The 27,126-nt window shown below is 42.1% G+C and overlaps 2 protein-coding genes across 2 annotated transcripts; one reads left to right on the top strand and one right to left on the bottom strand.

Annotated features, from left to right (window-relative positions):
• Nucleotides 1-670: 670 nt before the first annotated feature.
• On the top strand, nucleotides 671-19,448 carry LOC130550942 (ribonuclease inhibitor-like; the record flags this gene model as incomplete). The annotated part of the gene is made up of 6 exons (XM_057328476.1): nucleotides 671-844; nucleotides 5,619-5,792; nucleotides 6,102-6,269; nucleotides 7,010-7,180; nucleotides 17,912-17,981; nucleotides 18,060-19,448. Coding segments are annotated over 5 exons (709 nt in total), but the record flags the coding sequence as incomplete, so codon positions are not given.
• Nucleotides 19,449-19,642: 194 nt separating this feature from the next.
• On the bottom strand, nucleotides 19,643-24,996 carry LOC130550941 (uncharacterized). Its single transcript, XM_057328475.1, has 3 exons — nucleotides 21,790-24,996; nucleotides 21,609-21,711; nucleotides 19,643-21,009 (listed from the first exon to the last, which is right to left on the bottom strand). Exons 1-3 carry the CDS (start codon nucleotides 21,894-21,896, stop codon nucleotides 20,482-20,484), a joined length of 738 nt encoding a protein of 245 aa, XP_057184458.1. The 5' UTR covers nucleotides 21,897-24,996; the 3' UTR covers nucleotides 19,643-20,481.
• Nucleotides 24,997-27,126: the final 2,130 nt, after the last annotated feature.

Here is a 27,126-nt window from a genome sequence, read left to right as displayed (position 1 = left end):
TTTGCTGCCCCCTGACGGTCTGGTGGAGTATACATACTCATTTGTACTGCGCATGTGTCGAACTTGTCCGTCTGCTCCTATCCGAGATTGAGTATGCGCAAGAAGCTTTGCGGATGCGTTTGTGCGTGAGACGGACAAGGACGCGGAAAGTCAAGTATACCTGTGCCTTTATACAGTAGCTTGTGGTTAAGAGGTCTGGCCATCGTCTCATCCCTTCGAATCCACCATCAGTCTGATTACGAGCCAGATTTTGTTTTGGATACTTGGGGAAAATAAAAAAGACAGACATAATGAGAATAGAATAACATTCCATACTATTAGATGTAACAAGTGCATTACTTTTAATGGGAAGTGTTGCTGGTTCCTCAGTAAGGCATAGTAATAGTCTAACCTTGATGTCATGAAAACATGAATCAACTTTTCTGCATCTGATTACTCTGCATATGAAGTACCAGTAGACTTGAGTAGACTTTTGAAACACTTTTGAGGATGCATCGTATGAGGTTGGACACCTGATGTTAAAGTTAAGAAACTCTCAAGCCTAGGGGCCTAGGCAACAGGCTTATAGATAGCCTTAGAACATGCTTTCAGATATACACACAAACATACCCAGATATCAACATACAGTGACTAAATGAGTGACTAAAGTGTGTGTCATTGTTCTCTGCAGCTTATGGAGGTGTGAGATCACAGAGGAAGGTTGTGCTGCTCTGATTTCAGCTCTGATATCAAACCCCTCACACCTGACGTACCTGCATCTGTCTGATAATTATCTCAGAGATTCAGGAGTGAAGCTGGTCTCTACTCTACTGGAAAGCCCTCGCTGTAAACTAGAGAAACTGAGGTAAGATGTTATGTGTCATTTAATGGGGGGGGATGGGGGGGTCATGTCACCAAGAAAGACATGACATGATGAAGCAGAATCATGACAGTTATGTGATATTTATGTTGTGTTTTCTGTTGTTCTGCGGTTGTGAATTCAGGTGATTGATCTTTACATTGTCACGGCACACAGGGAAGAACCCAATCGCAGGCAGCGGGAGATGAAGCGGTTAAACAGAAAGCTTTATTTAACAAGACACGCAAAACAAAAACCCACAGTGGGGAAAACAAGACACGATAATAATGGAAATCATAAAACAGGAGCATAAACTGACTAAACTAAACTACGAAGACTAACACCACACTAGACAATACTACAATGAACTAACAATAACTAGACTCACGGAACCACCAGGAACAGGAAACAGGCATGGGACAGGAAACTTTGAACATACAGCACAGAGGTAAGCATACAGACAAGGACTCGTATACGCACAGACAATGACCGAACACAGGACAATGAAACATGAGGACTATTTAAAGGGAAGACAAACGAAGGATAATTACACAGGGCAGGTGAGGGTAATGAAACACAGACGGGAAGCAATACGTGAAACGAGAGGGGCGGGGCCAATGACAAGACACGGGAAAACACATGGAAAGTCAAAAATACACAACATACGGAACTCGATTCTGTCTCCATGACAGCGCGACTGACTACATAGCGCGCTCAGTCAGTGTTGAACTGCCTGAAACACTTCAGGCAGTCAGCGGTCCCCCTGAAACAATTTCAGAGGCTCCTGGGGCACATGGCGTCCTCGGCGGGGGTGGCCCCCCTCGGGTTGATGCACATGCGACCGCTCCAACACTGGCTACAGAGTTGGGTTCCCTAGAAAGCGTGGCACACCGGCAGCAGGCGTATGGTCATCACGCCTTTCTGCCGACGCACCCTGACCCCCAGGTCTTCAATGACCTTCTTGCGGACAGGGGTCCCCCTAGGGGAGGTGTCAAGGCACGTCGTGGTGACAACGGATGCCTCCCTGCAGGGTTGGGGTGCCGTGTGCAATGGGCACGCTGTGGGGGGGTGGACGGGCCCCCGCCTGCGTTGGCATATCAACTGCCTAGACTCCGGTCGGACAGCATAACTGCCGTGGCGTATATCAATCGTCAGGGTGGCATTCGCTCACGGCAGTTAACACGACTCGCCCGACGCCTCCTCCTCTGGAGTCAGCAGGTGATCAGCTCCCTGCGAACCACACACATCCCAGGTGACCTGAACCAGACAGCCGACGCGTCGCGGAGAGTGGCGACTCCATCCCCGCGCAGTCCGGCTCATATGGGAGCAGTTCAGTCAGGCGCAGGTGGACCTGTTTGCCTCCCCGGACTCCACCCATTGTCCGCTTTGGTACTCCCTGACCGAGGGACCCCTCGGCACGGATGCCCTTTCGCACAGCTGGCCGCGGGACAAGCGGAAGTACACCTTCCCCCCAGTGAGCCTCATTGCACAGACCCTGTGCAAGGTCAGGGAAGAGGAGCATCAAGTGTTATTGGCCCAACCTGACTTGGTTCTCAGAGCTGGTGCTTCTGACAACAACTCCCCCCTGGCCGATTCCCCTGATGAAGGACCTTCTTTCGCAGGGGAAGGGCACGTCATGGCATCCCAGGCCAGACCTCTGGAACCTCCATGTCTGGCCCCTGAATGGGACGAGGAGATCCTGAGTGGCCTACCCCCGGCGGTGGTGGAGACCATCACCCAGGCTAGGGCCCCTGCCACTAGGCGGCTGTACACCTGTAAGGGGCGCCTCTTCTCGTCCTGGTGTTCTTCTCGCGGAGAAGTCCCACAGAGATGCTCGATCGGGAACGTGCTGTCCTTCCTACAGGAGAGACTTGAGAGAAACCTCTCCCCTTCCACACTGAAATTGTATGTTGCCGCCATCGCCGCACATCACAAACCAGTTGCTGGCAAGTCTCTAGGACAGCACGACCTGGTCATTAGGTTCCTTAGGGGCGCAAGAAGGCTGAATCCGCCTCGTCCGCGCTCCGTACCCTCTTGGGACCTTGAAGTGGTCCTGGCGGGCCTCCAGGGCCCCCCCTTCGAGCCCCTGGGAGAGGCCACTATTTCTCATCTTACGATAAAAACGGCCCTCCTGGTGGCGCTAAAAACGGCCCTCCTGGTGGCATACGCCTCCATCAAGAGGGTAGGGGACCTACAAGCATTCTCTGTGTCCACGGACTGCCTAGAATTTGGACCTGAACCATTTGGACCATCGGTATGCCGTCGCTATCTCAAGATCGCCCCTACCTGTTAGGAGTGAGGGCACCTACTCCACTCGGGGTGTAGCATCCTCATGGGCACTGGCTCAGGGCGCCTCTCTGGCAGACATCTGCAGAGCTGCAGGTTGGGCTATGCCCAACACCTTCACGAGGTTCTACAACCTCCGCGTGGAACCGGTGTCAGACCGCGTCCTGCAGGGCAACAGGTAGGACCGGCAGCCGGTAGGGCGTACGCCGGGAAAGCACTTCCCCCCTTCCTCTAGGTGGGTCAGTCGGCTATTTCCGCCTCCCTTCTTTCCCCACTGAGTAAAGAACAGGCATTCCATCCATCACTAAGCACCTTCCTGGGGGCCCGGGCTGAGCAGAGCAGCCCTGCCCCCTTAGGCCGGGGAACAGTTGAGTTATCTACCACATAGCTCTAACCGGACCTAGTGCTCCAGACGTGGTAACCCCCCCCCACTGGGTGGTTCCGTCTGATGTATACTCATGACTGGTTCCCACCTCGGCAACCCATGACCTCCCTAGGTGGACTCCCTTGCGGTTAACTCATTCAGTCCGCACATTTTCCCATGAGTTCTCCCCTGATGCTGAGACCATGTTGGTGTCTCCACTAATCCCTCCCTACGGTAGGTAGTGGTCTCTGTAGCGTTTTTCCCCCAGGGGGGAAACCCAGTGGCCCTTACAGTGCCGGGCGGCTTCTCGCTGTTAGAGAATCAAGGCCTCCGCCCGTGACAGCTGGTGGCAGGGGCTTCCCACCTTTTCTTCAAAAGCTCTGGGACCCCCTACCTCTACACAGGATGGTTACAATTTCACGCTAGCGCTCACGTCTGACTCGCCCAGGCCAGTCAGCGTCGCTCCGCTAGAGATTGTGACGCGGCACAGCGCTGTGGCGTTTTCCATAGGAACCCCATCTCTTGGCTCGACACAACGTCGAGAGACCGACAGAAACGGAACGTCTTGGTTACGGATGTAACCTCAGGTCCCTGATGGAGAGAACGAGACGTTGTGTCCTTCTTGCCACAACGCTGGCCGCCCGCTGCAGCGGTTGATGGATGCTCTCAGGCTCCTCAGACCAAGAGGTGAATGAATGCAGCACGCCGTCTTCCTTTAATACCCGGATATCCGGGGCGGAGTCCGGCATGCAAATTTCATTCGCCAATTTCATTGGCCTTTTCTAAATAATCAGAAGATGATAGGTTCTCCGGACATGGTTCTGTGGTCCAGCTCCAGTAGGACAGTCCTCATAGATGAGTTGACTGTACCTTGGGAAGAGGCCATTAACAAAGCATTTGAAAGAAAGAATCTCCGGTATGCCAACTTTGCAGTGGAGGCTGAAGAGCGGGGATGGACAGCAAAAGTGTTCCCGGTGGAAGTGGGCTGCAGGGGCTTTGTTTCCCATTCCACTACAAGGCTGCTTAAGGAAGTGGGGATCAGAGGACAGGCCCAATGGACGTTAGTCAAAGAACTTGCCACTGTTGCTGAGAGAAGCAGCCACTGGCTGTGGTTGAAACGGAAGGACACAATATGTAATAAATGTAATAAAATGGTGTTGGGTGTTGTAATCTTATGACATACGGGACCGGGGGCACTGAGCTTGCATTAACGGTGCCAGTGGGGCTATAACAGCCTTACCCAACGGGTTGGTGCATATGGTTGTGTTGATTTTGGTACTGTGTTGTAATGTTGTGCCATACGGGACCAGGGGCACTGAGCTTGCATTTCAGTGTAGGCTGCGGTGGGCCTCCCTTGGCTGAGGGTGTCTTGTGATAAAAGGCCGAAACACCCAATGAGGCTGAGGTGCACAACTGACGATGTGTCGCATTGATTGGGAACCATACAAAGGGCATTATCAGTAGCACCTCACCAAAAGGCATCTTTCACCCAGGATAATGGATGTGATGAAAGTGGGATCACAACTCATGTGATGTCTCTCTGATAATGGCAAGGAAAGTTAAGTATGTATTTGTAAAATCATTAATCCCTCAAACACAGAGGATAGCGTGCCCGATGAACCCAGTGAAACCTCAGACCTCCTTTTCCTAAATTCATATTCTTGACTGCTCCCTCTGTCATAAGGCGTGGGAAATGTCCTATTGTGCAATTCAACTGTCCTGAAATAGTAGGATTATAACACCTAGTCCTATTAAGCGAATCTTAACTCTGTCATTAATATTAAAGAGAAAATGACATACTGCTCTTCACTGAAGAACTGTAATACTTCAACAAGTGTCAGTGTATATTTAATTCATACAATGAAGACTGTAGTGTTTTATTTTCATTACTTTTAGCAGGCATGAGCCTTTTTAAAGGCATATAAAATTGCTCTTTGTAGAATTTATATTTGTTATGTAACTTCTTCTAATCATGTTGTTCTCTGTGTCATGAAAATGTTCAGATCAGACATTCTATCAAAATTTGCCTGACAGTAATTTATGTGTTAGATTTGTAATGATCTTTAATTACCTTTTTGTGAGGTGTATTGTGAACTGAGAGAGTGAAGTGTGTGTTATTGTTCTTTACAGGCTTTGGACTTCTAATATCACAGCTGAAGGTTGTGACAGTCTGGCATCAGCTCTGAAATCAAACCCCACACAACTGACAGAACTGGATCTGTGTGGGAATAAAGTAGGAAATTCAGGAGTGAAACTGATCTCTGCTGTACTGGTGAATCCTCTCTGTAACCTGAGGTTTCTAGGGTAAGATCATCTCTCTGTGTTTATAGTGAGAAGTTCATAGTGAGACTTAAGGCTAAAATACACTTAAGACTTTTGCTCAGATTATCAGTCTGGACTTGTTGCAGAAAGTCTGTGCCAGTCTGCAGATTTGATCAGTTAGTGTGTTTCTATCTGAAACTTTCAAAAAGTGTATGATGTCTAGTTAAAAAAAAATCTGTTAAGATTTTAAAAGTCTTGTATATTCCAGCCATTAACCAGTGTCAGTAGGAACATAATCTTCATTTATAATATAATTACAGCGAGAGTAATTTGTGTCTCTGTTCTCTGCAGGTTGAGTCAGGGTAATATCACAGATGAAGGTTGTATTGCTCTGTCTTCAGCTCTGATAACCTCACACCTGACACATCTGATTCTGTCCATAAATCCTCTTGGAGATTCAGGAGTGAAGCAGCTCTCTGCTGGACTGGAGAATGCTGACTGTAAACTGGAGATACTGGAGTAAGATCATCTCTCTAATAATCATCATGCATGATGTGGTTCTTAAATAGATGTTATCAAGTAGTTTATAGTGATACTAAATCGTAGTGTTTGGGATCATAATCTGCATTCATAAGTGTATATGTAGATGATAGTGTAGATGAGGGAACAGTAATAAAAGTGATAAAAGAGACCCTTTCTACTGTTTTTGATCCTGTTTTTTCTTTGGTTTTCCTGTCTCTAATCATGACCAGCACAGGCATTTTATATATGATGGCCTTACGGGCGTTTTTTTAAACTCAAGAAAAAATATACATCAAGATACAGTATATACAGCTAGGTCCCTAAATATTTGGACAGAGGCACATTTTTAGTTGTGTACCAAAATGTATTTAAGTTAGTTATATAATACCACATAGTCACTTGGGATGGGCCTACTTGGAGAGAGCCACTGAACTAACAAAAATTACACTGATGGATGTTATGTGAAGAATGTGGAGTGGGCAGTGTCAAAATAAAGGCACCTCATATCGATATTTTACGTGTGGCATCGATGCATCGTATTTTTGTTATTTTAATCGATGCATCGATCCATATCGATGTATTGTTACACCCCTAATTAATGTAGGTGCACACATACATCCACATAAATTAAATTAAAAATAGTAAAATATGTCAAAACCAACAAAATTGTTATCTGAGTTGATATGATGTGTTTTGTAAACTGAAGGGAGTGAAGATGTTGTTGTTGTTCTTTACAGATTGATGAATTGTAATATCACAGATGAAGGTTGTACTGTTTTAGCTTCAGCTCTGACATCAAACCCAGCACACCTGAGACATCTGGATCTGTCTAAAAATTATAAAATAAGAGATTTGCAGCCGCTCTCTGACCTGAGGGATGATCCACGTTATAAACTGGAGAAACTATTGTGAGTAGTCATAATTTTAAAAAACATTTAATTTTTTTGTTTTGTTTTGGTGTGTTATCACTCCTAATAAACTCTTCAGGGATGTGATTTTTCCGTATAACCTCGCTGGGATCACCCGCGTAAATTGCATAAACTCGATTTATTATAATTCGTGGTGGGATTGGGGGTTTGGGGATGTGCGCGTGGTAATCATACAGCTGGCCAACAGGATCCTTTCTACGCTCTCTACGTCATGCACACGCTTGTTATAAATGCAGAGCGACCGCTTCATTCAGAAGAACTTCATTTTGGGAGTTATCTTTATGTTTCCAGAGATTCCAAACAGACTAATAGAAGCCAAACACGGCTGTTTTGGTACTCAAAAATGTGTGTGGGGTCATTTTTAATTTAGTGGGGAACTGAACAGAGTTTTGTAACGTATACAGAAAAACCCGAGTCTGGAAGTTGAGACGTCTATATGATATGATTTAATATTAAAACATTATCTATATACACAGAGACTAAAATAGGCCATTCCGTGATTTGATGGCTTGAAACTGTATCAATGGCAACTATACAAATGGCCGATCTAGTCACTGTATATAAACGCGTTGACGTCTCTACTGAAAGCATACATTTTAATTAACTAAAACCGCAACATGCATCGTTTGCAAAACCTGCGGATTAATTCGGATAAAACGCTGTATGCATAACGTAGATGCGCCATCTAGTGGCTGTGTATGGAAGTCTCTTGAGGCCACAATATTCTTTACTTTTTGTGTTCAATTATTGTTTAAATTTTATTGTAATCAGCAATAATTCCTCAAAGTAGCCCTGGTATAAACTATTCAAGGGCCATTTCTAAATGCCATCTTATTTGACATTATCATCAGATATTTGCACAAACCATCAACCTATTATATTAAATATTGTTTAGGTGACTGTTAAACTAATAAACATTTGAACTGATATTTCCAAAATTGGCAGACGGAATTGGGAAGTTATAATAGTTTGTTTTTGTGTTGCTAAGTGAAAAATATCTATTTTTGGTAGACAGTTTCCTGTTTTTAATCATGTAACATTTAATTAGTAACATTAAATACTATTTTTGGGGGGACTGGGGTTGGGCGAGGGTGCATGCGGTCTCCCTTCTTTTTTGTCCTTGGCTGATCACATGCCTGACTCTTTTAACATCAAACAAATTGCAAATCTGTACTTTATGTATTAGGATCTAAGGCCTTGGGGTCAAGTTGAACCCAGCATACTTTTCTTTATGATCTTAGTGAAATGGCCTCTTTGTACAATAATCTATTACGAAGCAATAATGAATGCCGTAATGAATGCATGGCTGCGCAGGTAGCAGGTAGCACCACAGTTCTGATCGGTAGGCGTATCAGATGGCAGGAGATGGTACAGACAAAAATCGGGTCACCAGAAGAGGAAAGAAAAACACGAGAAAGCAAGCCAGGGAGGACAGCTAGCCCTTTAAAAAAAATGATTCTGTACTAGCCCATAAGTAGCTTTTTTAATTAAAATTAAATTAGAAAATTAATCAGTTACTCACCCCAACATTTATCCTTTGATGTTGTAACATAGTATTTCCAAGAATGTATGTTTTTGCAGTCAATAATTGCTAGTAATAAAGCATTGAATTTAATAAACTTCAAAAAAGACGAAAGCACCATACGACGGTAAAACTGGTCCAGTGATGTATATTCAAGTTGTTGATTGTACTGGGTGAGTTCATGAGTCATAAATCAGATTATTTCAGTACTGTAATGTATGTAATTTTGTATACATCTATAAATGTACAATTTAATTTAATTTAATAAAATGTTCATATGTACTATTTTAAGGTATTTTATTTAATAGTAGGCCTATGCAATAATTGTTATGCTTATTAATATTGCACTTAAAGTTTTTCGTGGCTCGTAGTTATTGGGGGACCACTTTAAAGCCATTTCATACATTCGGACTTCTTTACACTGATAAACGTGCAGGCTTATCATGCTTAACTGGCTTCGCTGTGTCGAGATTGGCTGCGCTGTGGGCCTGCAGCTCGTTACTCTTGCGATAGTGGGGGAAGTGGAGGTGTGTTTGTTTGTTCACGGCATTTCAGTGATGGATGTTATATAAACGGTAGATATAGCGTTGGATTTGTAGATCATTTGAAACTGATAGATGCCGCGGTCCCAGTGCTAAAAGATGCCGGACATGAACTGCACGCGATGAGTCAAACTGCGTAACGTAAAAAACACGAAGGGATTAATGTGACGATGTATTGTGTGCTCATGCTTTAGTTCCTTCCCCCCTGCCTGCCTCCAGCAGCTCATCTTTTTAAGCCCTTGTATGGCCGCCATATGTAGGACCGTACAGCAGCATGCGTCTATCTGTGATAACAGTAAATCTCAAAGAAATAGGTTCATGTAAGAGGAAAAAACATGCCCTGCAAATCCGTGGCCACAGTTTCGTTATTCGTTCCCTCGGTTAATTTCTGAAATCTGTACCCACAAATAAATTAATAAACCATGCTCACGCTTTTGATTCCTTGCAAATGTAATGACATATTTCAGGACCAGTTTGTTTTGGATGTTTATGTAAAAAACAGCATTCATTTACTTTACAGAATGTTATGAAACATTTTTAACAGAAAATCTAATATCAACAATAATATCAAGAATTGATAGGCTAATTATGATTTTTGCCTTAATCACATGGGCCTTAAAGGAAATGAATGTGTTTTTTGTTTAACGTTATTTTTTCCTATTACAATATTAAAAATGTATAGCTAACTGCAGAAGGGTTTCTTTTTAATATATTTAATTTCCCATGGACTTTGCTGCGTAGAGAATAACATGGTTGCAAATAAAACCTAATCAATGTTAAAATAAATAGAAGAAAATCGTCTTTGTTACGTATGTAACCTCTGTTCCCTGATGGAGGCAATGAGACGTTGTGTCGAACAGACAGATGGGGTTTGTCTTGAGAACCTATCAACTTCTGACTAGATTAGAAAAGGCCAATGAAATTGCTGAATGAAACTTGCATGCCGGACTATAAATCCTATCTATCCGGGTATAAAAGGGAGACGGCGTGCTGCATTTATTCACCTTTGGGCTGAGGAGCCTGAGAGCCTCTCTCGACTGCTGCAGCGGGCGTGCTGCGTTGTGGCATGAGGGACACAATGTCTTGTTCCCTCCATCAGGGAACAGAGGTTACATCCGTAACCAAGACGTTCCCTTTCTGTCGGTCTCTCGACGTTGTGTCGAACCGACAGATGGGGTTCCTATGGAAAACGTCACGGCGCTGTGCCGCGTCACAATCTCTAGCGAAGCAATGGTGACTGGCCTGGGCATGTCAGACGTGAGCGCTAGCACAAAATTGTAACCTTCCAGTGGATAGGTAGAGGGTCCCAGAGCTTTTTGGAAAGGTGGGAAGCCCCTGCCACCGGCCGTCACAGGCGTAGGCCTTGTTTCTCTAACAGCGAGAAGCCGCCCGGCACCGTAAGGGCCACTGGGGAAGGGCTATTTCCTCACTGAGGAAACGTGCTACAGAGACCACTTCCTACCGTAGGGAGGAATTTAGTGAAGACACCAACATGGTCTCGCCGGTAGGGGAGCACGTGGAGCTCACGCACAATAACTCGTGCAAGTTTTTTTTATTTATTGATTATGAAATTTCATGAAAATAAGGCAAAATGCCCCTACCATTAACAAATGGTTGTAGTTCATATATTATTAAAATATTTTTTTCTTTACTTAATATTGGCATTATTAATTATAAAATGTTATTTTGCATTATAAACATTTCTATAAATGATTTTCAATTTCTATAAATGTCTCTCTCACTTTATCCTTAGCTGGCGTTTTGCCGAAGACGACTTCATAGCTAACGCTGCTGTCGGGGCTGATGTCCTTCTGAAATCATTCACAATTTGTCTCCATGCTTAGCGGTCAGTGGATAGGGTCCTGGTCTTTGGCGCACAGCGTTGTGTCTTCCACGTTACTGGTTGTTGTCGCCATTATAGTTTATATGGCAACCGGGCTCTCTCCATTCGGCACACGTGCCCAAACCACTGCAGTAGTACTTTCGGTATTGCCTCCTCAATCGTGGGCTGGTCACTGCATTTTCGTCTTTGAGTTTCGTTTTGGAGTCGGTCTAGCCGAGATACGCCCAAGATTTGCCTGAGGCATCACATTTGAAAGACCTCAAGTTTATTCATTACTTTCTTCAGAAGGCTCCAAGTCTCTGATCCATAGAGTAGAATCAGAATAATCAGAGTCTAGAAAATGTGCATTTTGTTGCACAATCGTGATACTGATCTTCTTCCACAAGCACCATTTAAGTGATTCAAACACTGCTGTTGCTTGGCCAATTCGACATTGTACTTCTGCAATCGCTGTAATCTTCTCCTGGACCAGAGATCCTAAGTGCCTAAAATTCTGCACTTGTTCGATTTTGATCCCCTCAAGGAAAACGTTTGGAAGCGTTTCCGTCGCTTGGAAGCACTTTGTCTTATGGATGTTGATTTTCAGTCCAAATGGTTCGGCGAATCTAGCGATGTCATTTAAGATGTCGATAGCCTAAACGTCTGTGTCAGCCAAAATGGAGCTGTCAACTGCAAATGCCAGGTAAGTTGTGTATCCCTCCATACCATATTGAACTCCTTGCTTGTCCATAAATGCTTTCCTCATAATCGAGTCAATCACAGCATTAAACAATATTGGGGACGCGACATCTCCTTGACGAACCCCAGTTCAGATGGAAAACCCTTCCAATGTTTTATTCCTGATTCTAACGCATATACTGTATATACACAGTACATGTGTATATATATATATATATATATATATATATATATTTGAATAGAGAAAGAGTAGAAAGATAGTCAGAACTGATCGGTCAGGTGCTAACGGAAGAGTTGTGTTTTCAGCAGATTCTTAAAGATGGCCACAGAATCTGCTGATCTTGTAGCAGCGGGCAGATCATTCCACAAATGTGGAACCGATCCAGAGAAGGTACGCGAGAGCGATTTTTTTTACCTTTTTGGGTTGGCACCACAAGATGTTGTTCTTTTGCAAAGCGTAGGGATCTGTCGGGTACAAAAGTCTGCATTAGCGAATGAAGATAAGGGGGTACCGAACCAGTGGGGGTCTTATAGGCCCAGAGTAGAGTCTAGAATTTGATGCGAGTGACTATAGGGAGCTAATGTAACTTAATGAAGAGAGGAGTGACATGTGCTCTCTTCAGTTCATTGAAGACCACTCTTGCCGCTGCATTCTGGATCATCTGTAGAGGTTTTGTTGTGCAAGCAGGAAGTCCAGCATGCTCGGATAGGAAAGGTCTAATTTTTTTTCTAATATTGTAGAGGATGAATCTACAGGACCGAGTGGGGCTGGCAACCTGATCTGTGAAGTTTAGCTGATCATCGATAACCACTTCCTGGCCGTTCTGGAAGATGAGCCCAGTTGGATGGAGAAATTGTGATTAATCTTTGTATCGGCCGGGATTACAAGCAGTTCTGTTTTTGCAAGGTTCAGCTGCAGATGATGGTCCTTCATCCAGAGCGAAATGTCACTCAGGCATGCTGAAATGCATGCAGAAACAGTCGGATCGTCAGGCTGAAATGACAGGTGGAGTTGTGTAACATCCGCATAGCATTGATAGGAAAAGCCATGTTTCCGGATGACAGAGCCTAGGGATGTCATGTATACAGAAAAGAGCAGAGAGCAGCGCAGTCTCAGTGGAATGACTGCTCTTTAAACCAGACTGGTTACTGTCCAGGAGGTTGTTCTGCGTGAGAAAGGAAGAGAGCTGGTTACATACAACACACTCAAGAGTTTTAGCAATGAAGGGGAGGAGAGATACCGGTCTGTAGTTATCTAACAGTGCAGGATTAAGAGTGGGTTTCTTCAGTAGTGGGGTAATATGGGCCTCTTTGAAGACTGCAGGAAATGTACCAGTGGCGAGAGACGAGTTGATAATGTGGGTCAGAGCGGGAACAACCGATTGAGAGATGGCCTGGAGAAGAGGAGTGGGGATGGGATCTAGCGTGCAGGTAGTTGGGTGGTTAGAAGACATGACCTTGGAAATGTCATCTTCAGATATGAGAGAGAAAGAGGGGAGCAAGCATATTTCGAGGGTTTGGTGTTCAAGAGTCGGTGGGTCAGAGAACTGACTGCTGATGGTGGTCGTTTTCTTTACGAAGAAAGATGCAAAATCATCAGCTGTTAAGTCCGATGGAGGTGAGGGGCAGGCAGGCAAAGAAGAGCAGAGGTTTTAAAGAGAGTACAAGAGTAAGGCGAGTTGTTGATTTTAGCATGGTAGTACTGAGTTTTCGCAGAGGAGACATCAGCAGAGAAAAAAGAGAGGAGAGACTGATAGAGACAGAGGTCAGTAGGTTCTTTAGTTTAGTCTCTCAGCAGACCTAAGCGTGGCGCGATGTTCACGGAGAACATCAGATAACCAGGGGGCAGACGGGGATGCACGAGATGGCCTAGATGTAAGAGGGCATAAGCTCTCTAAGCAGGAGGTTAGTGTGGAAAAAAGAGTGTGGGTGGCGCTGTTAGTATCCAAGAGATAGAGCTGTTCAGAGGGAGGGAGCCTGTCGGAGACCACAGAGGATAAGCGGGAGGGAGAGAGTGTCCGTAGGTTGCGCCGGAATGTGACCAGTAGGGAAGCACGAGTAGTGTCTGGAGAAGTTAGGTCGAGAACAAGACTGATGAGGAATTGATCCGACGTGTGCAGCTGGGTGACCTGGGAGTGAGCAGTAGCATGTGCAGATAAAATCTAGTTGATTACCAAACTTATGGGTTGCTGAAGTGAGAACTCATTTGAGGTCAAACGACACAATTAGGTTGTTGAATTCGGCAGCCTGTGGTTTTTTCAAGGTGGATGTTGAAGTCTCCAAGTACCACCAGAGGAGTACCATCCTCAGGGAAGGATGACAGAAGCGTATCCAACTCCTCCAAGAAATGTCCAAGCTGACCTGGGGGACGATAGATAACTACAACATGAGTTTTAACAGGGTGGATGACAGTAACATCATGAGACTTGAAGGAGATGTTGTCACATGAGGTTGCCAGTTGAATTTCCAGTCATTAGGGATAAGTAGACCGGTTCCTCCACCCCTCCCTGGTTTGCGTGGGCTGCGGGAGAAAGTGTAGTTATTGGAGAGGGCGGCCGGTGTGGCAGTGTCCTCTGGCTTGATCCAGGTTTCAGTAAGAGCTAAAAGAAAAAGACCAGAATGTTTAGCAATAGCTGTGATGAAATCTGCTTTGTTTACAGATCCATAAACCAATGGGAAATGTAATTGAGGTAGTTGTGGATGCTGAAAGAGTGCAGAGATTATTAGCAGAGATTATTAGCATCGTGTTGCCTTCTACGTGATACAGGACATTTACGAGTTGTAGTGACAGTAGGGATTTGAAAACACATAGTCAAAAGCAGGGAATAAGGAATATACAATACAAATCACAAGAGAATAAATAGTTAAATACTGAAGTGCATTACTGAAGTGCCTTGTCTGTGTCCTTGCTCGGTGGAGTCGCGCAGGTAGAGTCGATGGTCTGCACACAATGAGGGCTGCACGCGTTTAGGCTGCCGCATCCGCTGTCGCGGTGTTAATCGCACTTATATGAATCACGCAATTGAATTCAGCCGGACACGCCTTACAATATCTCACAATAACAAGCGAAACCAGACTTCGCGACTTCAACATGTGACACAGCGGTAGTAAGCAAAGCAACGACACTGCGTTTAAACTCAATAAAACAAGATTAATAATTTACATTTACACGCTTTTGTTGACTTCTGCTGCAAACTGCTTCTTCCTGATGAAATCGATGAATACGATCACAAGGTGTTTTGCACATCGGATCCGCTCTTCCATCAGCTGACGTAGGGAGAAGATCTGATCATAGCAGCTGCGGTGTGGACGAAACCCAGCTTGCTCTTCTCAATTCGTCTGCTCCTGATGCTTTTGTAGGCAGGTTTGGATGATCTTCATAAACACCTTGCCCACCGTGGAGAGCAGGCTTATCCCTCGATAGTTGTTACATTCTTGACTATCTCCCTTAAAGACAGGAATGATCATAGCCTTTTTCCAGGCTGCTGGAATGTGCTCTGATTGCCAGATTAGTGGGATTAATGTGTGGAGGCGGCTGACGGTTTGTCTCTGCCAGCTTTCACCGCCTCGGGAGGCACTCGATTCATTCCAGGTGCTTTTCCGCTCTTTAATGATCTAACAGCAGCCTTAATCTTGTCAATTGACGGCTCTTCATCGTGCATAGGAATCGATGGAGGATCAATGTATGGAAGATTAGCGTCCGAGCCTCGAGGCGGGTCGCAATTGAGAAGGTGTTGGAAATGCTCACGCCATCGTTGTAGTTGCTCACCTGCAGACTTTACGAAGGTTCCATCCATCTCCTTGATGTTATCATTAGTTGACTTGCTGCGCCCACTCAACCTCTTCAGGGTCTGATAAAGGACCCTATACTCATGCCGAGATACTGCGTCCTCCAATTCTGCTGACACTGTGTTTCAGTAGGCCTCTCAATTAGCTTTCATCCTACGCCTGACTTCACGTTTCAGTTGTTTTTAACGATTAAAGTCAACATGCTTCATCTGCTTTTGCTCCTGGACAAAATCCAGACACTCCGCGACCGGGTGGACAGAGTGGAGTGGCACAGTGGATGATGGCTGTTGCGATCAGAGATTCTTCTTTTCCACGTTATCCAAATTCGCATTGCAAATTTGTTGGTGAGGGAAATTTGGAATCTGGCTTTTATTTCGGGGTTATTCAAGCATGCCCAATTCGGTTTGGGCAGCTGCGGTGCCTTTTTGATGGTCCGTTGCAATCGTAGTTGGAGCATAGCACTGAAGAGGTAATGGTCGGAACCGCAATCACGGCCCCTCATCGAGTGCACATCGTTGAGTGACGATGGGAAGCGCCTACTGATCAGAAAGTAATTGAGGACAGACGAGTCGACATCTGCCGGATTCCTCCACGTGAGTTGATGGTTAAGGGGATGTTGAAAGGTGCTGTTTCCGATGACAAGCTTATTTGTCGAGGAGAATGATAAAATACGTAATCCATTATCATTGATTTTGCCAACGCCAAAATTTCCCATTATCTCTTCCCAACCGTCCCGGTTTGTGCCAACATGCGCGTTGAAGTGACCGCCAAGATTATCAACTCTGTCCTGCACTGCAATTGGTCGTAGAAGTCATCTTTGACCTCATCTGGGCTTTTTTCAGTTGGTGCATAGATGGCTAGGAGATGCGTTTTGATGGTACCGTGGACAGTTAGTGCAGTCAGGCAGTTTGATATTGGCTGGAAGGCCGATTTTCCACCATAAATCCGACACCAGCCTCTCTTTTCTCCCCTCCAAGGTAGAATAGCATAATTTTTTCGTTTGAACTGGGTTCATAGACAGTTGTTGTTCCGGATCCGTTAAGTCGAAGTTCAGATAAGGCCGCAATTGAGATCTTACATATCAGCAGCTCTCTGGCAATAATCACCTTTTGACCAACATGGTGACCGGTCCGAACCTTCCAGGCTGCAAGACGAATCCTTGTTTTTGGTGTGATGATCTTTCCATTTCCAAGTCCTCTGTTTCGGCCAGTAATCCACTGTACATCAGCACCCTGGGGCCCCAATGCCGGTGCATCGGTTCCCCCGTATGCGGTAGCATTATTGCTATTTGTGATACAGTGCAGGTCCATCTGTTTCGGGCCTGGTTTCCGTGGTTACCAAGTTCTGGTCATCTCGGCAGGATGACCACCCTCCTCCTTGCTCAGGCCTGGTAAGGCCCGTGCCCCGGGGCTTGGGACCTTTATAGTGGAGTTAATAATGTAATTATGCAACGTTTTAAAAGATTCCGGACATGCGCTAATTTTAGTGCTATATATCACCTTTTTTTTGAGAGTGTAGAAATTAGAAAGGGGACCCCGAAACCCTAGTAGCGCCCCTGCCTACATTAAAACTGTGCATAAATATGTATAATAGGCCTTTTTAATTATGTTTTTTAAATCGATTCTTTAATAAAGATCATTTTAGATGTTTTATTACTATTTGGGAGACTATACTGTAACTATTTAACTACTATTTGGCACTCTTTGGTACTATGTATGTGCTAGACGGGTGCTTTTTGTAAAAAGATCAAATATAAAAATAATTATTTTATCATATTTTTCGCTCTCCATAGGTTTATTTACATGCACCCTGCACATGTCTGAATTAATTTAAATTAAACCGATTAGGAAAATGCAGATCATGAAAGTATATTTTATTAATTTACATGTACATCATATCTTCCGAATAAACTTAAAAAAGCAGTCTTGAGTTCATCTGGAAGAAGGTACAGAGCCAAAATTAGTGGGTGAGAGATGTTTGTAAGGACGGTTTCTGGTGTTTAACGGAAACGTTTTTTTTTGCTCATTTTATAGTGTGATTTCCAATATTTAATACTTAAACTTAAGCATTTTAAATGTTCACAAAGTATTTTTGAATCTCAGAAAATACTTTATTTCAGTGTTTACATGCTTAATTTCTTGTATTGATTGGATTATTTCAGGTCAACACCATATAGAAAATTTACTTATTAAGGTGTTTACCTGAAGGCTTTTCTGTTCAATTCAGCCATCAGTCCAATTACTAATGGGTTATTTGGTTAAACATAGATGTATGTCCACGGTTGTGCTTTTAAATTCTATCTGACTGTTTATTTTCTAAATGTACCATTTCTTCAGAATTGATCTTGTCAGCAGATGAAGAGTTCTGAAACCTGTCCGACTGCAGTAGGTGTGTAGTCCATCACAGGTCAGACAGACAGACACATTCACTCTCACACAAATAAGAATTTTCATTCAATCTGATCAGCTTGTGTTTGAACCCTAGATATCAGAGGAAACCTACAGCAGCACAGGGAGAACACACAAACATTTGGAACAGAGATCATATTATTTGAAGGTGACAAAAGATTGAAGTTGAAAGGTTACCGTGCGTTTGCGGTGGCCGGTCCCAGGTTATGGAACAATCTTCCTCTATCTGTGATATCAGCATCTTTTGTATATGATTTTAAATCCAAGTTACAGTCTCTACTTATCTGTGCATTTAATTCATTATAATTCTAGGTCTTATTTTAACTTATGCTGTAGTGAATTTATTTTGTATTACGCTTATGCACTGTAAAAAATGTCAAGTTGTTTCAACTAATTATTATTTAGTTACTAGTTCCACAGAAATTTTACGTTCACTCAATTTCTGTCCCCAAAGTTACTTGAATTGTTATTTTTTAGTTGGCCCAAACTTGACTCAAATATTAAAAAGTATGCTTGCTCAAATAGTTTTATAAGTCATTCAACTAAAGTATTTTAATAAGTTTAATATTTGAAAACATACTGCAAAGATTCTGTCAATTAAAATGTAAGTATTTACCCCACGTTTTATTTGTTACGTCAATTAATTTTTATTATTTGGGAATTTTAATTAGAAATACCTGTGGAACTTATATATAATTGCACATTGGGGTTGTTATCAAAAAATATTAACTAGAATCTTTCAGTCACAAAATGTATACCACACAAATAAAACAAGACATAGCTTTTAATTCATAACAATCACTTCTCATATAGACTCCTGTTGACAATATTTAGGAGAACATATATGTGTGTGTACGTTTGTGAGAGTGTACATGCTATTGAATTTAAGACGTGTTTAGTCGGAAGGATCACTGCTCATTCGATTCGGGATCAATCCGCACATAACTGTCGGAGTCACTTTCCGCCGGTTTCCCACAATTCAGGCAGCCGTTTTCTCAGGTTCACGTCAGGTAAGTGGCAGTAAATAAATGTTCATTTTAGACTAAATGAATTGACAAAGATGCAAATATTCAATGTTTTTGTTACGATATATAAGTGTGTGTTATATGGTACGTGTCCGAGGGAAAGTAAATCTTTTAGTTAAGATATAGGCCTAGGCCTAAGACATTACCTTTGAAATACAAGAGCAAACTTACTTGCTGAACTACAAAAAAGGTCTATTGAAAAAAAAAGACGCAAAACAGGTATTTTGAGTTTGTTATAATGAATTCCTATGGAGAAAATCACTTGCTGCCCTCCTTCGATGCATAGCTGTATATGTGGTCTGCAATAAAGAAAATATACAAATGAATTAGATTAGAATTAGATTGATACTTGCATACTTTACGCTTTTATTTCTTTTATTTGTTACAAGTATATTAATTGTAACCTTGACAATTGTTATTAATAAAACCTATACATATAAATCTTATAAAAGTCTGTTGAGTATACGGACAGCTCACGGAGGAGTCTTCTGTTACGGGGAGTAATCTGTTTAAATAAACTACTTATAGCCTATGACAGATTTGACTATCTTTGTCTACCCTGAGGATAAAATAGGAAATAGGCAGAGGGTGTATTATATACTCAAAAACAGTCCGTAAACACAAAGGAGAGGAAACAGCTAGTTTATTACGTGTTTGTGAATGGCGCTGCAGCCGCACTGCTACGAGTGTTGTTCATTCATATAACAGTCGCTTGGAATTTAAATCATCATCTAGATGGCTGTTTAAAAGTGATCATCTGAAGAATATCATGTAAACATCTTAATTTATTAAGTTCTGATGCTGATTACATCTGGGGAATCATCTGTTGTTAATAACAAAGAAACCTCGCGCTCCGGAGAGCTAAAGTGACAGTTTCGTGCTAAAGCAAAGCTAATGTTGACAGGGATTTTGAGAGTTGGCTCCGACATCTGAAAGGATTGCATTAACAGGTAAGACGTCACTATCATGATTTACAGTATGTAAAAAAAAAGGATTCCTTTCATGTAGTCAGAACAAAAGCAGCAGATATTGTATGTGTTCAGACGACATGTTTCAGATATATTACTTGTAGGAAGTAAGGTATGCGGTATTTTCCATGTTATTTAGAGTTTTTGTCTACAGGCGTGATGCAATATCAAATGCTACAATTGATTCTATTTTAATGATGTTTTAAAACGTTTTGCATTGTATCTGGTATAGACACGATCACATGTTACCAGTGGAGGCTGGTGATAAAAATATTTGGGGGGGCGCAAACAAACTGAAAATCCAACTGTCAGTAATGCAGGACTATAAATAGCCATTAATCAGGTGATGTATCATTATTACAGTCAATGTTAATACATGCAAATAAATGTACTATGAATCAGTGAATTTGAATTGAATGTGGGTTTATTATCAGTAATGAAGTAATCAAGGTAATCATTCAAAAAAAAAAACACACTATAGTTACCTAATCATTGGCCATTAACACTATTTGAAAATAAATTTTGCTCTCCTTTCTTTCTGACTTGCAAATTTCTCAATGACCTTCTGGTTAAAGTCAATGATCTCAGTCACCATTCTCTTCTCCATTGACAGCATGGCCAATGCATTTAGCCTCTCCTGGGTCATGCTATTTCTCAGAAAAGTCTTAACTCTTTTCAAAGTTGAGAAACACCTCTCAGCCTCTGCTGTGGTCATGGGTGTGGTGATGAGGATCTTTAGGAGAGTGACAGTCTCTGAAAAGACTTCTTTGAGATTGTTCTCCTTAAACAGCTGCAGTAGGTCCACAGCACCACAACAGGTTCTGAACTCTTCCTTGTAGTAGATGAGACTAAGCTCTGTCTTTAGCTTACTCCCATTGAGCACTGGATAGGCCTTCAAAGTCCTACTCAGTGCATCTTCAGGAAACGCCACTGTGTACTGTTCAAACCTGTCTGCTTGCAGCAGGGTGGCACTAACGAGGTGGCTTGTGAAGCAGAACCGTACCATGGTGTGTTGGAGTATGGTGTCACAGACCTACAGAGTGAAGGACAAAAACAAAAATGATGTAGTGATGACAAAATGTCAATTTCAACTGCAACATTTAAAATGATCAGTTTTAAGTTATAGAGAGACGGAGACCAGTTTCAGTGTTTGAATCCCTAATTTATCCAAACTTCATACATATGGACTAGACAAACTTGCCAAGTTTCATGAACTTCTGATGCTTAGGGCGCTAATAGCATTTTTTTATTATCAGCCATTTTCATATCAATCAGATAAAGAGGGCACACCACTAGAGGAAACCTAAGAATAACAAATCTATTTAGATCACTATTTAAAGACTATGAAAATGGTTAAATAGATTGACTTGTAGTAAAATATGCATTGCAAATAAGTGTAGTATGGTTTCATAAAGTTTAATAAAGCCCAATATCAAAGGATCTACTCTTTGCTACAATATTTAAGCAAAAAACTTATAAACTCAAAGACATGAGAACACATTTAGTACCCAAAGAGGGTAAATGAAACCATGCCGTTTAACTTGTTGTTAATATTTACTTTCTTTTTGATAGCTTCCTTTGATAGCTTTTCTATGAAAAACTGCAGAGTAACAAGGACTACAATAAACTTACCTCTGTTGCAATCCGTTCATGGACCTCTGGACTAAGCAACCGCCGCCTCTTTGGTTGAGAAGCTCCTTCACTGCTTTGGTTAACCAGAGAATGGAGAGAATTTCTGCAAAGGATTAAGAAAATGTATGACTAATAACAATAATAATGATAACAAATTCAAAAGAAGGAATACAGCTGCTACCTGATCTTCTGTATGTCCTGCTGGAACTGCTGGATGCTCCCCTTAATGTGGACTGAATCTATGTCCTTCTTCTGGAGTTTGGCATAGAGGATGTCCACGTGTGGCATGATGTTGTGGAAAAGTTGCAGAAAAAAAATGAAAATTCTGATCCTCCAGCAGCATGGCAAAGCCTCCTGCCTATCTGGTGGTAACAGGGTCAAAGTCACCTGAGTCTCGAATAGTTTCAAAACAGCGAATGAGGCCCTCTCTGTGCTCAAACACTGTATTGATGGCACGGCTGTGGAAGTTCCATCTAACACTGCTTGATGTTGGTAGTCTATGGGCAACTACTTTATAAAGAACATCTCGCTCTCATTGTGGCCACGCAAAGCCAGCTCAAATGCGCCACAACATTTTACACAGTCTATAATTCTAGACAGAATGTTTTTGTGACCTCTTCATTGTGCCTTCTAATGCCAATCCTGTAGCCTTCATCTAGCTGTTCAGCAATGCTAAGCTTCCCAAAAAACTGGAGCCTCATAGCGTTGTCAAGATGTTTGCGGCTACTTTTATGTCGCTTGCACTTATCAGAGAGATGTTTTAAATCGCATACCCCTGTTGTTGTCCACAACGTTTCGGTGCCAAGACTTTGAAACAGCAAACAGGGAAAACAATAAAAGGCATGATTTACATCGCATCCAGCTAGCCAACTCCGTTTTCCATAAGAAGTGCCGGTGTTGTGCCGAAAACACACCCCGCCAGATTATGCACCCCCTTCAATAACACGCTGTCCGATTGTCTAACTCTAACCCCTCCCCTAACACCTAATCCTTACCCTAACCATTGTGGGGAGGGGGGTGCATAATTTGGCAGGGAGTGTGTTTTCGGCACGACACCGGAAAAGCACCGAGTGTAAAATCGACCGCGATCACTTGACTGCTGCTGAATTTGCAAATTGGGTCGATCTGGTCCAAGCTCCTTGATCCGTTTTTTTTCTTCATCTGAACGCCTTTGGAACGGGTATTCTTGTAAAGATAAAACCGAATTTTCTTTCATCTCGAGATAATTTCGCTTGCTTCCACGTTAATCAGTACCTGTCAGTCAAATGACAATCTGCTGTGCGGTAATGAGAGGCGTTAAGAACGGTCCAATCACATGAGGCCAAAAATATAAAAACAATATTGATTCGCTTACAACAAAAGTGGGAGGGTACTCTGCGCCCCAATGACGATTTGAAACAAGCCAATTAGAGCTCAGCCTCAAATCACATGCTTTTCAAAAATGTACGTGCCTACATACACACTCGTTTGTCCGGCGCCCCGCACACACGTATGAACAAAATACAATTTTGATTTTTTAATAAATGATAATATGACTAACGGTGGAATAGTACGACTAAATTATTTTATTACGTTATTAATTTGCGATATATATTAAACTTATTGTTGGCATATTAAAGTAGCTTTCTTCTCTGGCTAACTTTAAGGGGACGGCGCCCCAGCGCCCCCTATTGACCGGCCGCCACTGCATGTTACTGTCACGTTGATGAACAGATGTGCTCTGATGCGGTGTGAGCAGTCAGTCATTTAGCACAGAGCTCGGATTCATCGGCGCAGAGCACCCACATAAAGAAAATAACTCCATATAACTGTGTAATAAAATATTCTTTATTTTGCAAAAGCATAATGTTCTGTTTTTAGTGCAAGTGTGTACATGACTTAAAGTAGCTAACTTTGCAGTATCTAATGACATACTCATTGTGATATCTGTTTGACCATAAATTATCACAGAGATGACAAAGTTGTTTCTGCCGTTATGACAGCTCAAGCGATTGCGCCAGCGCCTTACGCGCGCAGATGGTTAACAAGAAGAACTTTGTTTTTAATGGATTATAGGTGAGCGAAGAGGAGCAGGTTGCAGCAGCGGTGTGATCTTGGTTACAGTCGTAAAGAGCCGGTTCTGGGAGCGGAAATTCACGAGAGTCGGACGGGATACCGCCGTCCAGAGCTACGGCTTCACCGGCTTGGGACCTGACCTATCATTTCGCGCTTATTAAGGCGCATCCTATCACTACCGAATAGATTCTCGCTTTGTTGCATTCTATCATACCTGTGTCATATCCAGACCCTTACATTAGTATGGGATTCCTTTTGTGCCAATAAAAATGAACGCAAACTTTTAAAAAACGAACAAAAATATACAATGAGAAAGAAAAAAACACTTTGATAATGAAAACAATAAACTCAGTTGCAAGAATTTTCAAATAAACTGCTATTTTTCTTAACAATTTTCTAAGTTTCGTTTTTGCAAATAATAGTTTTGAATTCGCTGCTAGATTTTTCATTTGCGCTTTCCGGGTTTTCGTGTACGCTTCTCAATTTTTCGTTCGCCTTTCTGGCACAAACTCACGTGTGGGCGGGACTTATGGCCACTTTACTCTCATTGGTTAGTGAGATTTGGATTGACAGCTCCCTGACCAGGAAGACGATACTGAAGACAGTGCAGCGGATTAGAGAGCAATCTGTTTGCGGTTTTCTGTATTGTATTGTTTTAGTGTTTGTACTTAAATTACTTTCTTATTTTGTAAGTCTATTAGCAGGGTTGCCAACTTTCACGCACTTAAAAGTGGGACACGCTTCCAGGCTCTATGACGCCGTTAACGAGCCAACGTCGAGCAAATACAGGATAGATAACGTTAGCCATATTCACATGCAACTTTACGTGGGTTTAGAGGCCGTCAAGACAGCAGTCTATAATTTATAATTTCAATGATATCAGGAAAACGAGATGCCTAGTGAGTTTTGAGGAGATATACAATAAAGTGTTATGCTTCCAGTTCATATTTCTAATTTATAGATTATAATCGTGGTGGCATTTTATGTATCGTTTCTATCTTTAAATGTTTGTTTATAGTTTAAGAAGTCTCTTCTGCTTTTCTTTAACCTGTTTTATGTAGGTGTGTAAATACATAATGAAATTGTTGTTTGCAAGAGTCAGACTAAATTAATAAAACATTCTGAAGGCCTCTAATTGTGTCACCTTATGAATTTGTTTTGTTGTAGCGTTTAAAAAACAAATGTCATTTGAATGTATTGGTAGTGTTTTATGAGGTGTACTTTCTGTGAATGTAAAGAAAGGGGTATAATACTGTACATTCACCATGAGTTTAAAAAGAATGATACAGTACTTAAGTTATAAGTGGACTTAATTCTTTAAAAGGAGACTGTATGCAAGAGCGACATCGTCATCCTCCTCAGCTGGACACAAGTCACCATCAGGTACATTTATGTAACCGAGATAATAAAATCGCTAAAAGTTTCTCTGTACAGTAACTATGCAGCAATGTTTTCATTTAGCACGTTAATTTCTCACAACCCAATAATCTGTGTCTTTATTGGATGTTATAATGCAAGTTGTTCGTTCCTATTTAAGAAAATGATCTTAATAGGCCATAAAATAATACCTGACAAAAAATATAAAGCACACAATGAACGCGCTTAGTAAAGACAGAATTGCTACTGTACAGGAATAAAACTTTAGTGATTTTCTTTATTATCTGAATTACATTAATTTACCTGAGGATGAGGAGGACGCTTGGATCCACACCACGCATGACTTACCAACAAATACCAATTACTAATATACTAACTAAATAAGAAAGTAGTTTTAAGTACAAACAATAAAGATAACAGCATGCAGATCGTTCTCTAAGATTCGTTGCACTGTACTGTCTTCAGTATCGACTTCCTTGTCAGGGAGCTGTCAATCAAAAATTCACTAGCCAATCAGCGTAAAGCGGCCATAAATCCTGCCTACACGTGAGATTTGTGCCAGAAAGGCGAACGAAAAATTGAGAAGCGTAAACGAAAACTCGGAAAGCGCAAATGAAAAATCTAGCAGCGAATTCAAAACTATTATTTGCAAAAAAGAAACTTAGAAAATTGTTAAAGAAAAATAGCAGTTTATTTGAAAATCATGTCACTTTCTTGCAATTGAGTTTATTGTTTTCATTATCAAAGTGTTTATTTTCTTTCTCATTGTATATTTTTGTTCGTTTTTTAAAAGTCTGCGTTCATTCTTATTGGCACAAAAGGAATCCCATACACATTGGCAACTTATGTCTGCTCTCGACGGAGGAAAACGCACACTGCATTTATTCTTCTCCCTGTCACAGTTCCACCTGTAGGGGATGTGCTCCTAGTACTCTAGCCGAGTGCCAGCTAGCCGTTTCCCGTTTACACAATAATTTGTTACATTTATATAGGGCTTTTCTGTGCACTCAAAGCACTTTACATTGAAGGGGGAATCTCCTCAACCACCACCAATGTGCAGCGTCCACCTGGTTCCACCGATCTGATAAAGTTTACCACTTATCTTTAGCCGTTCCTATTGGGTCGACAGACTCGAATGAACAACCCAACTCGGAGATGTACACTGGCATGTTTGGGAACGAGGACTGTCACATTGTTGTGACGCGTGTTGGATCACAGGGGCATCACTCTAAATGCCATTTTTTGCGCAAATAGTATGCTCTTTAATAAGCTAAAATACACCTCTTAGTGTATTTCTCTTACTGTGCTTGTATATCTCTACACGTATCCTACTCACTTCCGGAATGATATATATGATATATACTTCTCACTGACTTTTGTTTATCGTCTCATTATTTAATAGACCTCTCATATAAATTCAGAAAGGTAGCAGAATGTTTGAGGCTTGCTTGTACAGGTATACTAGACAAACAGATACAGATGCAGACTAAGTGGATGAAATGATTGGGCAGCATTTGCAGTGGATCACCCACAGATGGTTGCAAACACAATGTAAATAGTGTTAAGTTGTAATTTTTTTTGTCTAATTATACAGTGTCTGCCTAAATGTGTAAATATAGCTGTCCTGTATCTCAGTGGTAAGAGCATGGTGCTAACAATGCCAAGGTCGTGGGTTTGATCCCCGGCATTGCACATACTTAGAAACAAATGTGTAGTATAATGCAATGTAAATCACTTTAAATAAAAGCATCTGCCAAATGCATGAATGTAAAATATGCAGGAAATAGCTCATTATTCTAAATTCTATTTTTACCTCTACTTTAACTTACTTTTACTTTTCAGAGTTGTTTAAGGATTTACATTCATGATTTTCTATACAAACAAACATTGTTGTATATACCCTCACAAGAAAAAGACACAAAGAGTGTCATTTAACTCAACACAATCACTGCTGGGAGCAGATCTGAGAGATAAACAGCTGTGCTAAAGCACAAGGTCATAGTTCAGTAAATCCTGCGCTGCTGTACGCCACATTAAAAACTCTCCATTTTGATTAAGGACTCGGGGTTAGAGGATTATGGTCCGG

This window comes from Triplophysa rosa, unplaced genomic scaffold (assembly GCF_024868665.1).
Source record: "Triplophysa rosa unplaced genomic scaffold, Trosa_1v2 scaffold490, whole genome shotgun sequence".
Taxonomy (NCBI): Eukaryota; Metazoa; Chordata; class Actinopteri; order Cypriniformes; family Nemacheilidae; genus Triplophysa; species Triplophysa rosa.
The sequence above is the reverse complement of the archived record's forward strand: the minus strand, read 5'-3'. Positions and strand labels throughout refer to the sequence as shown.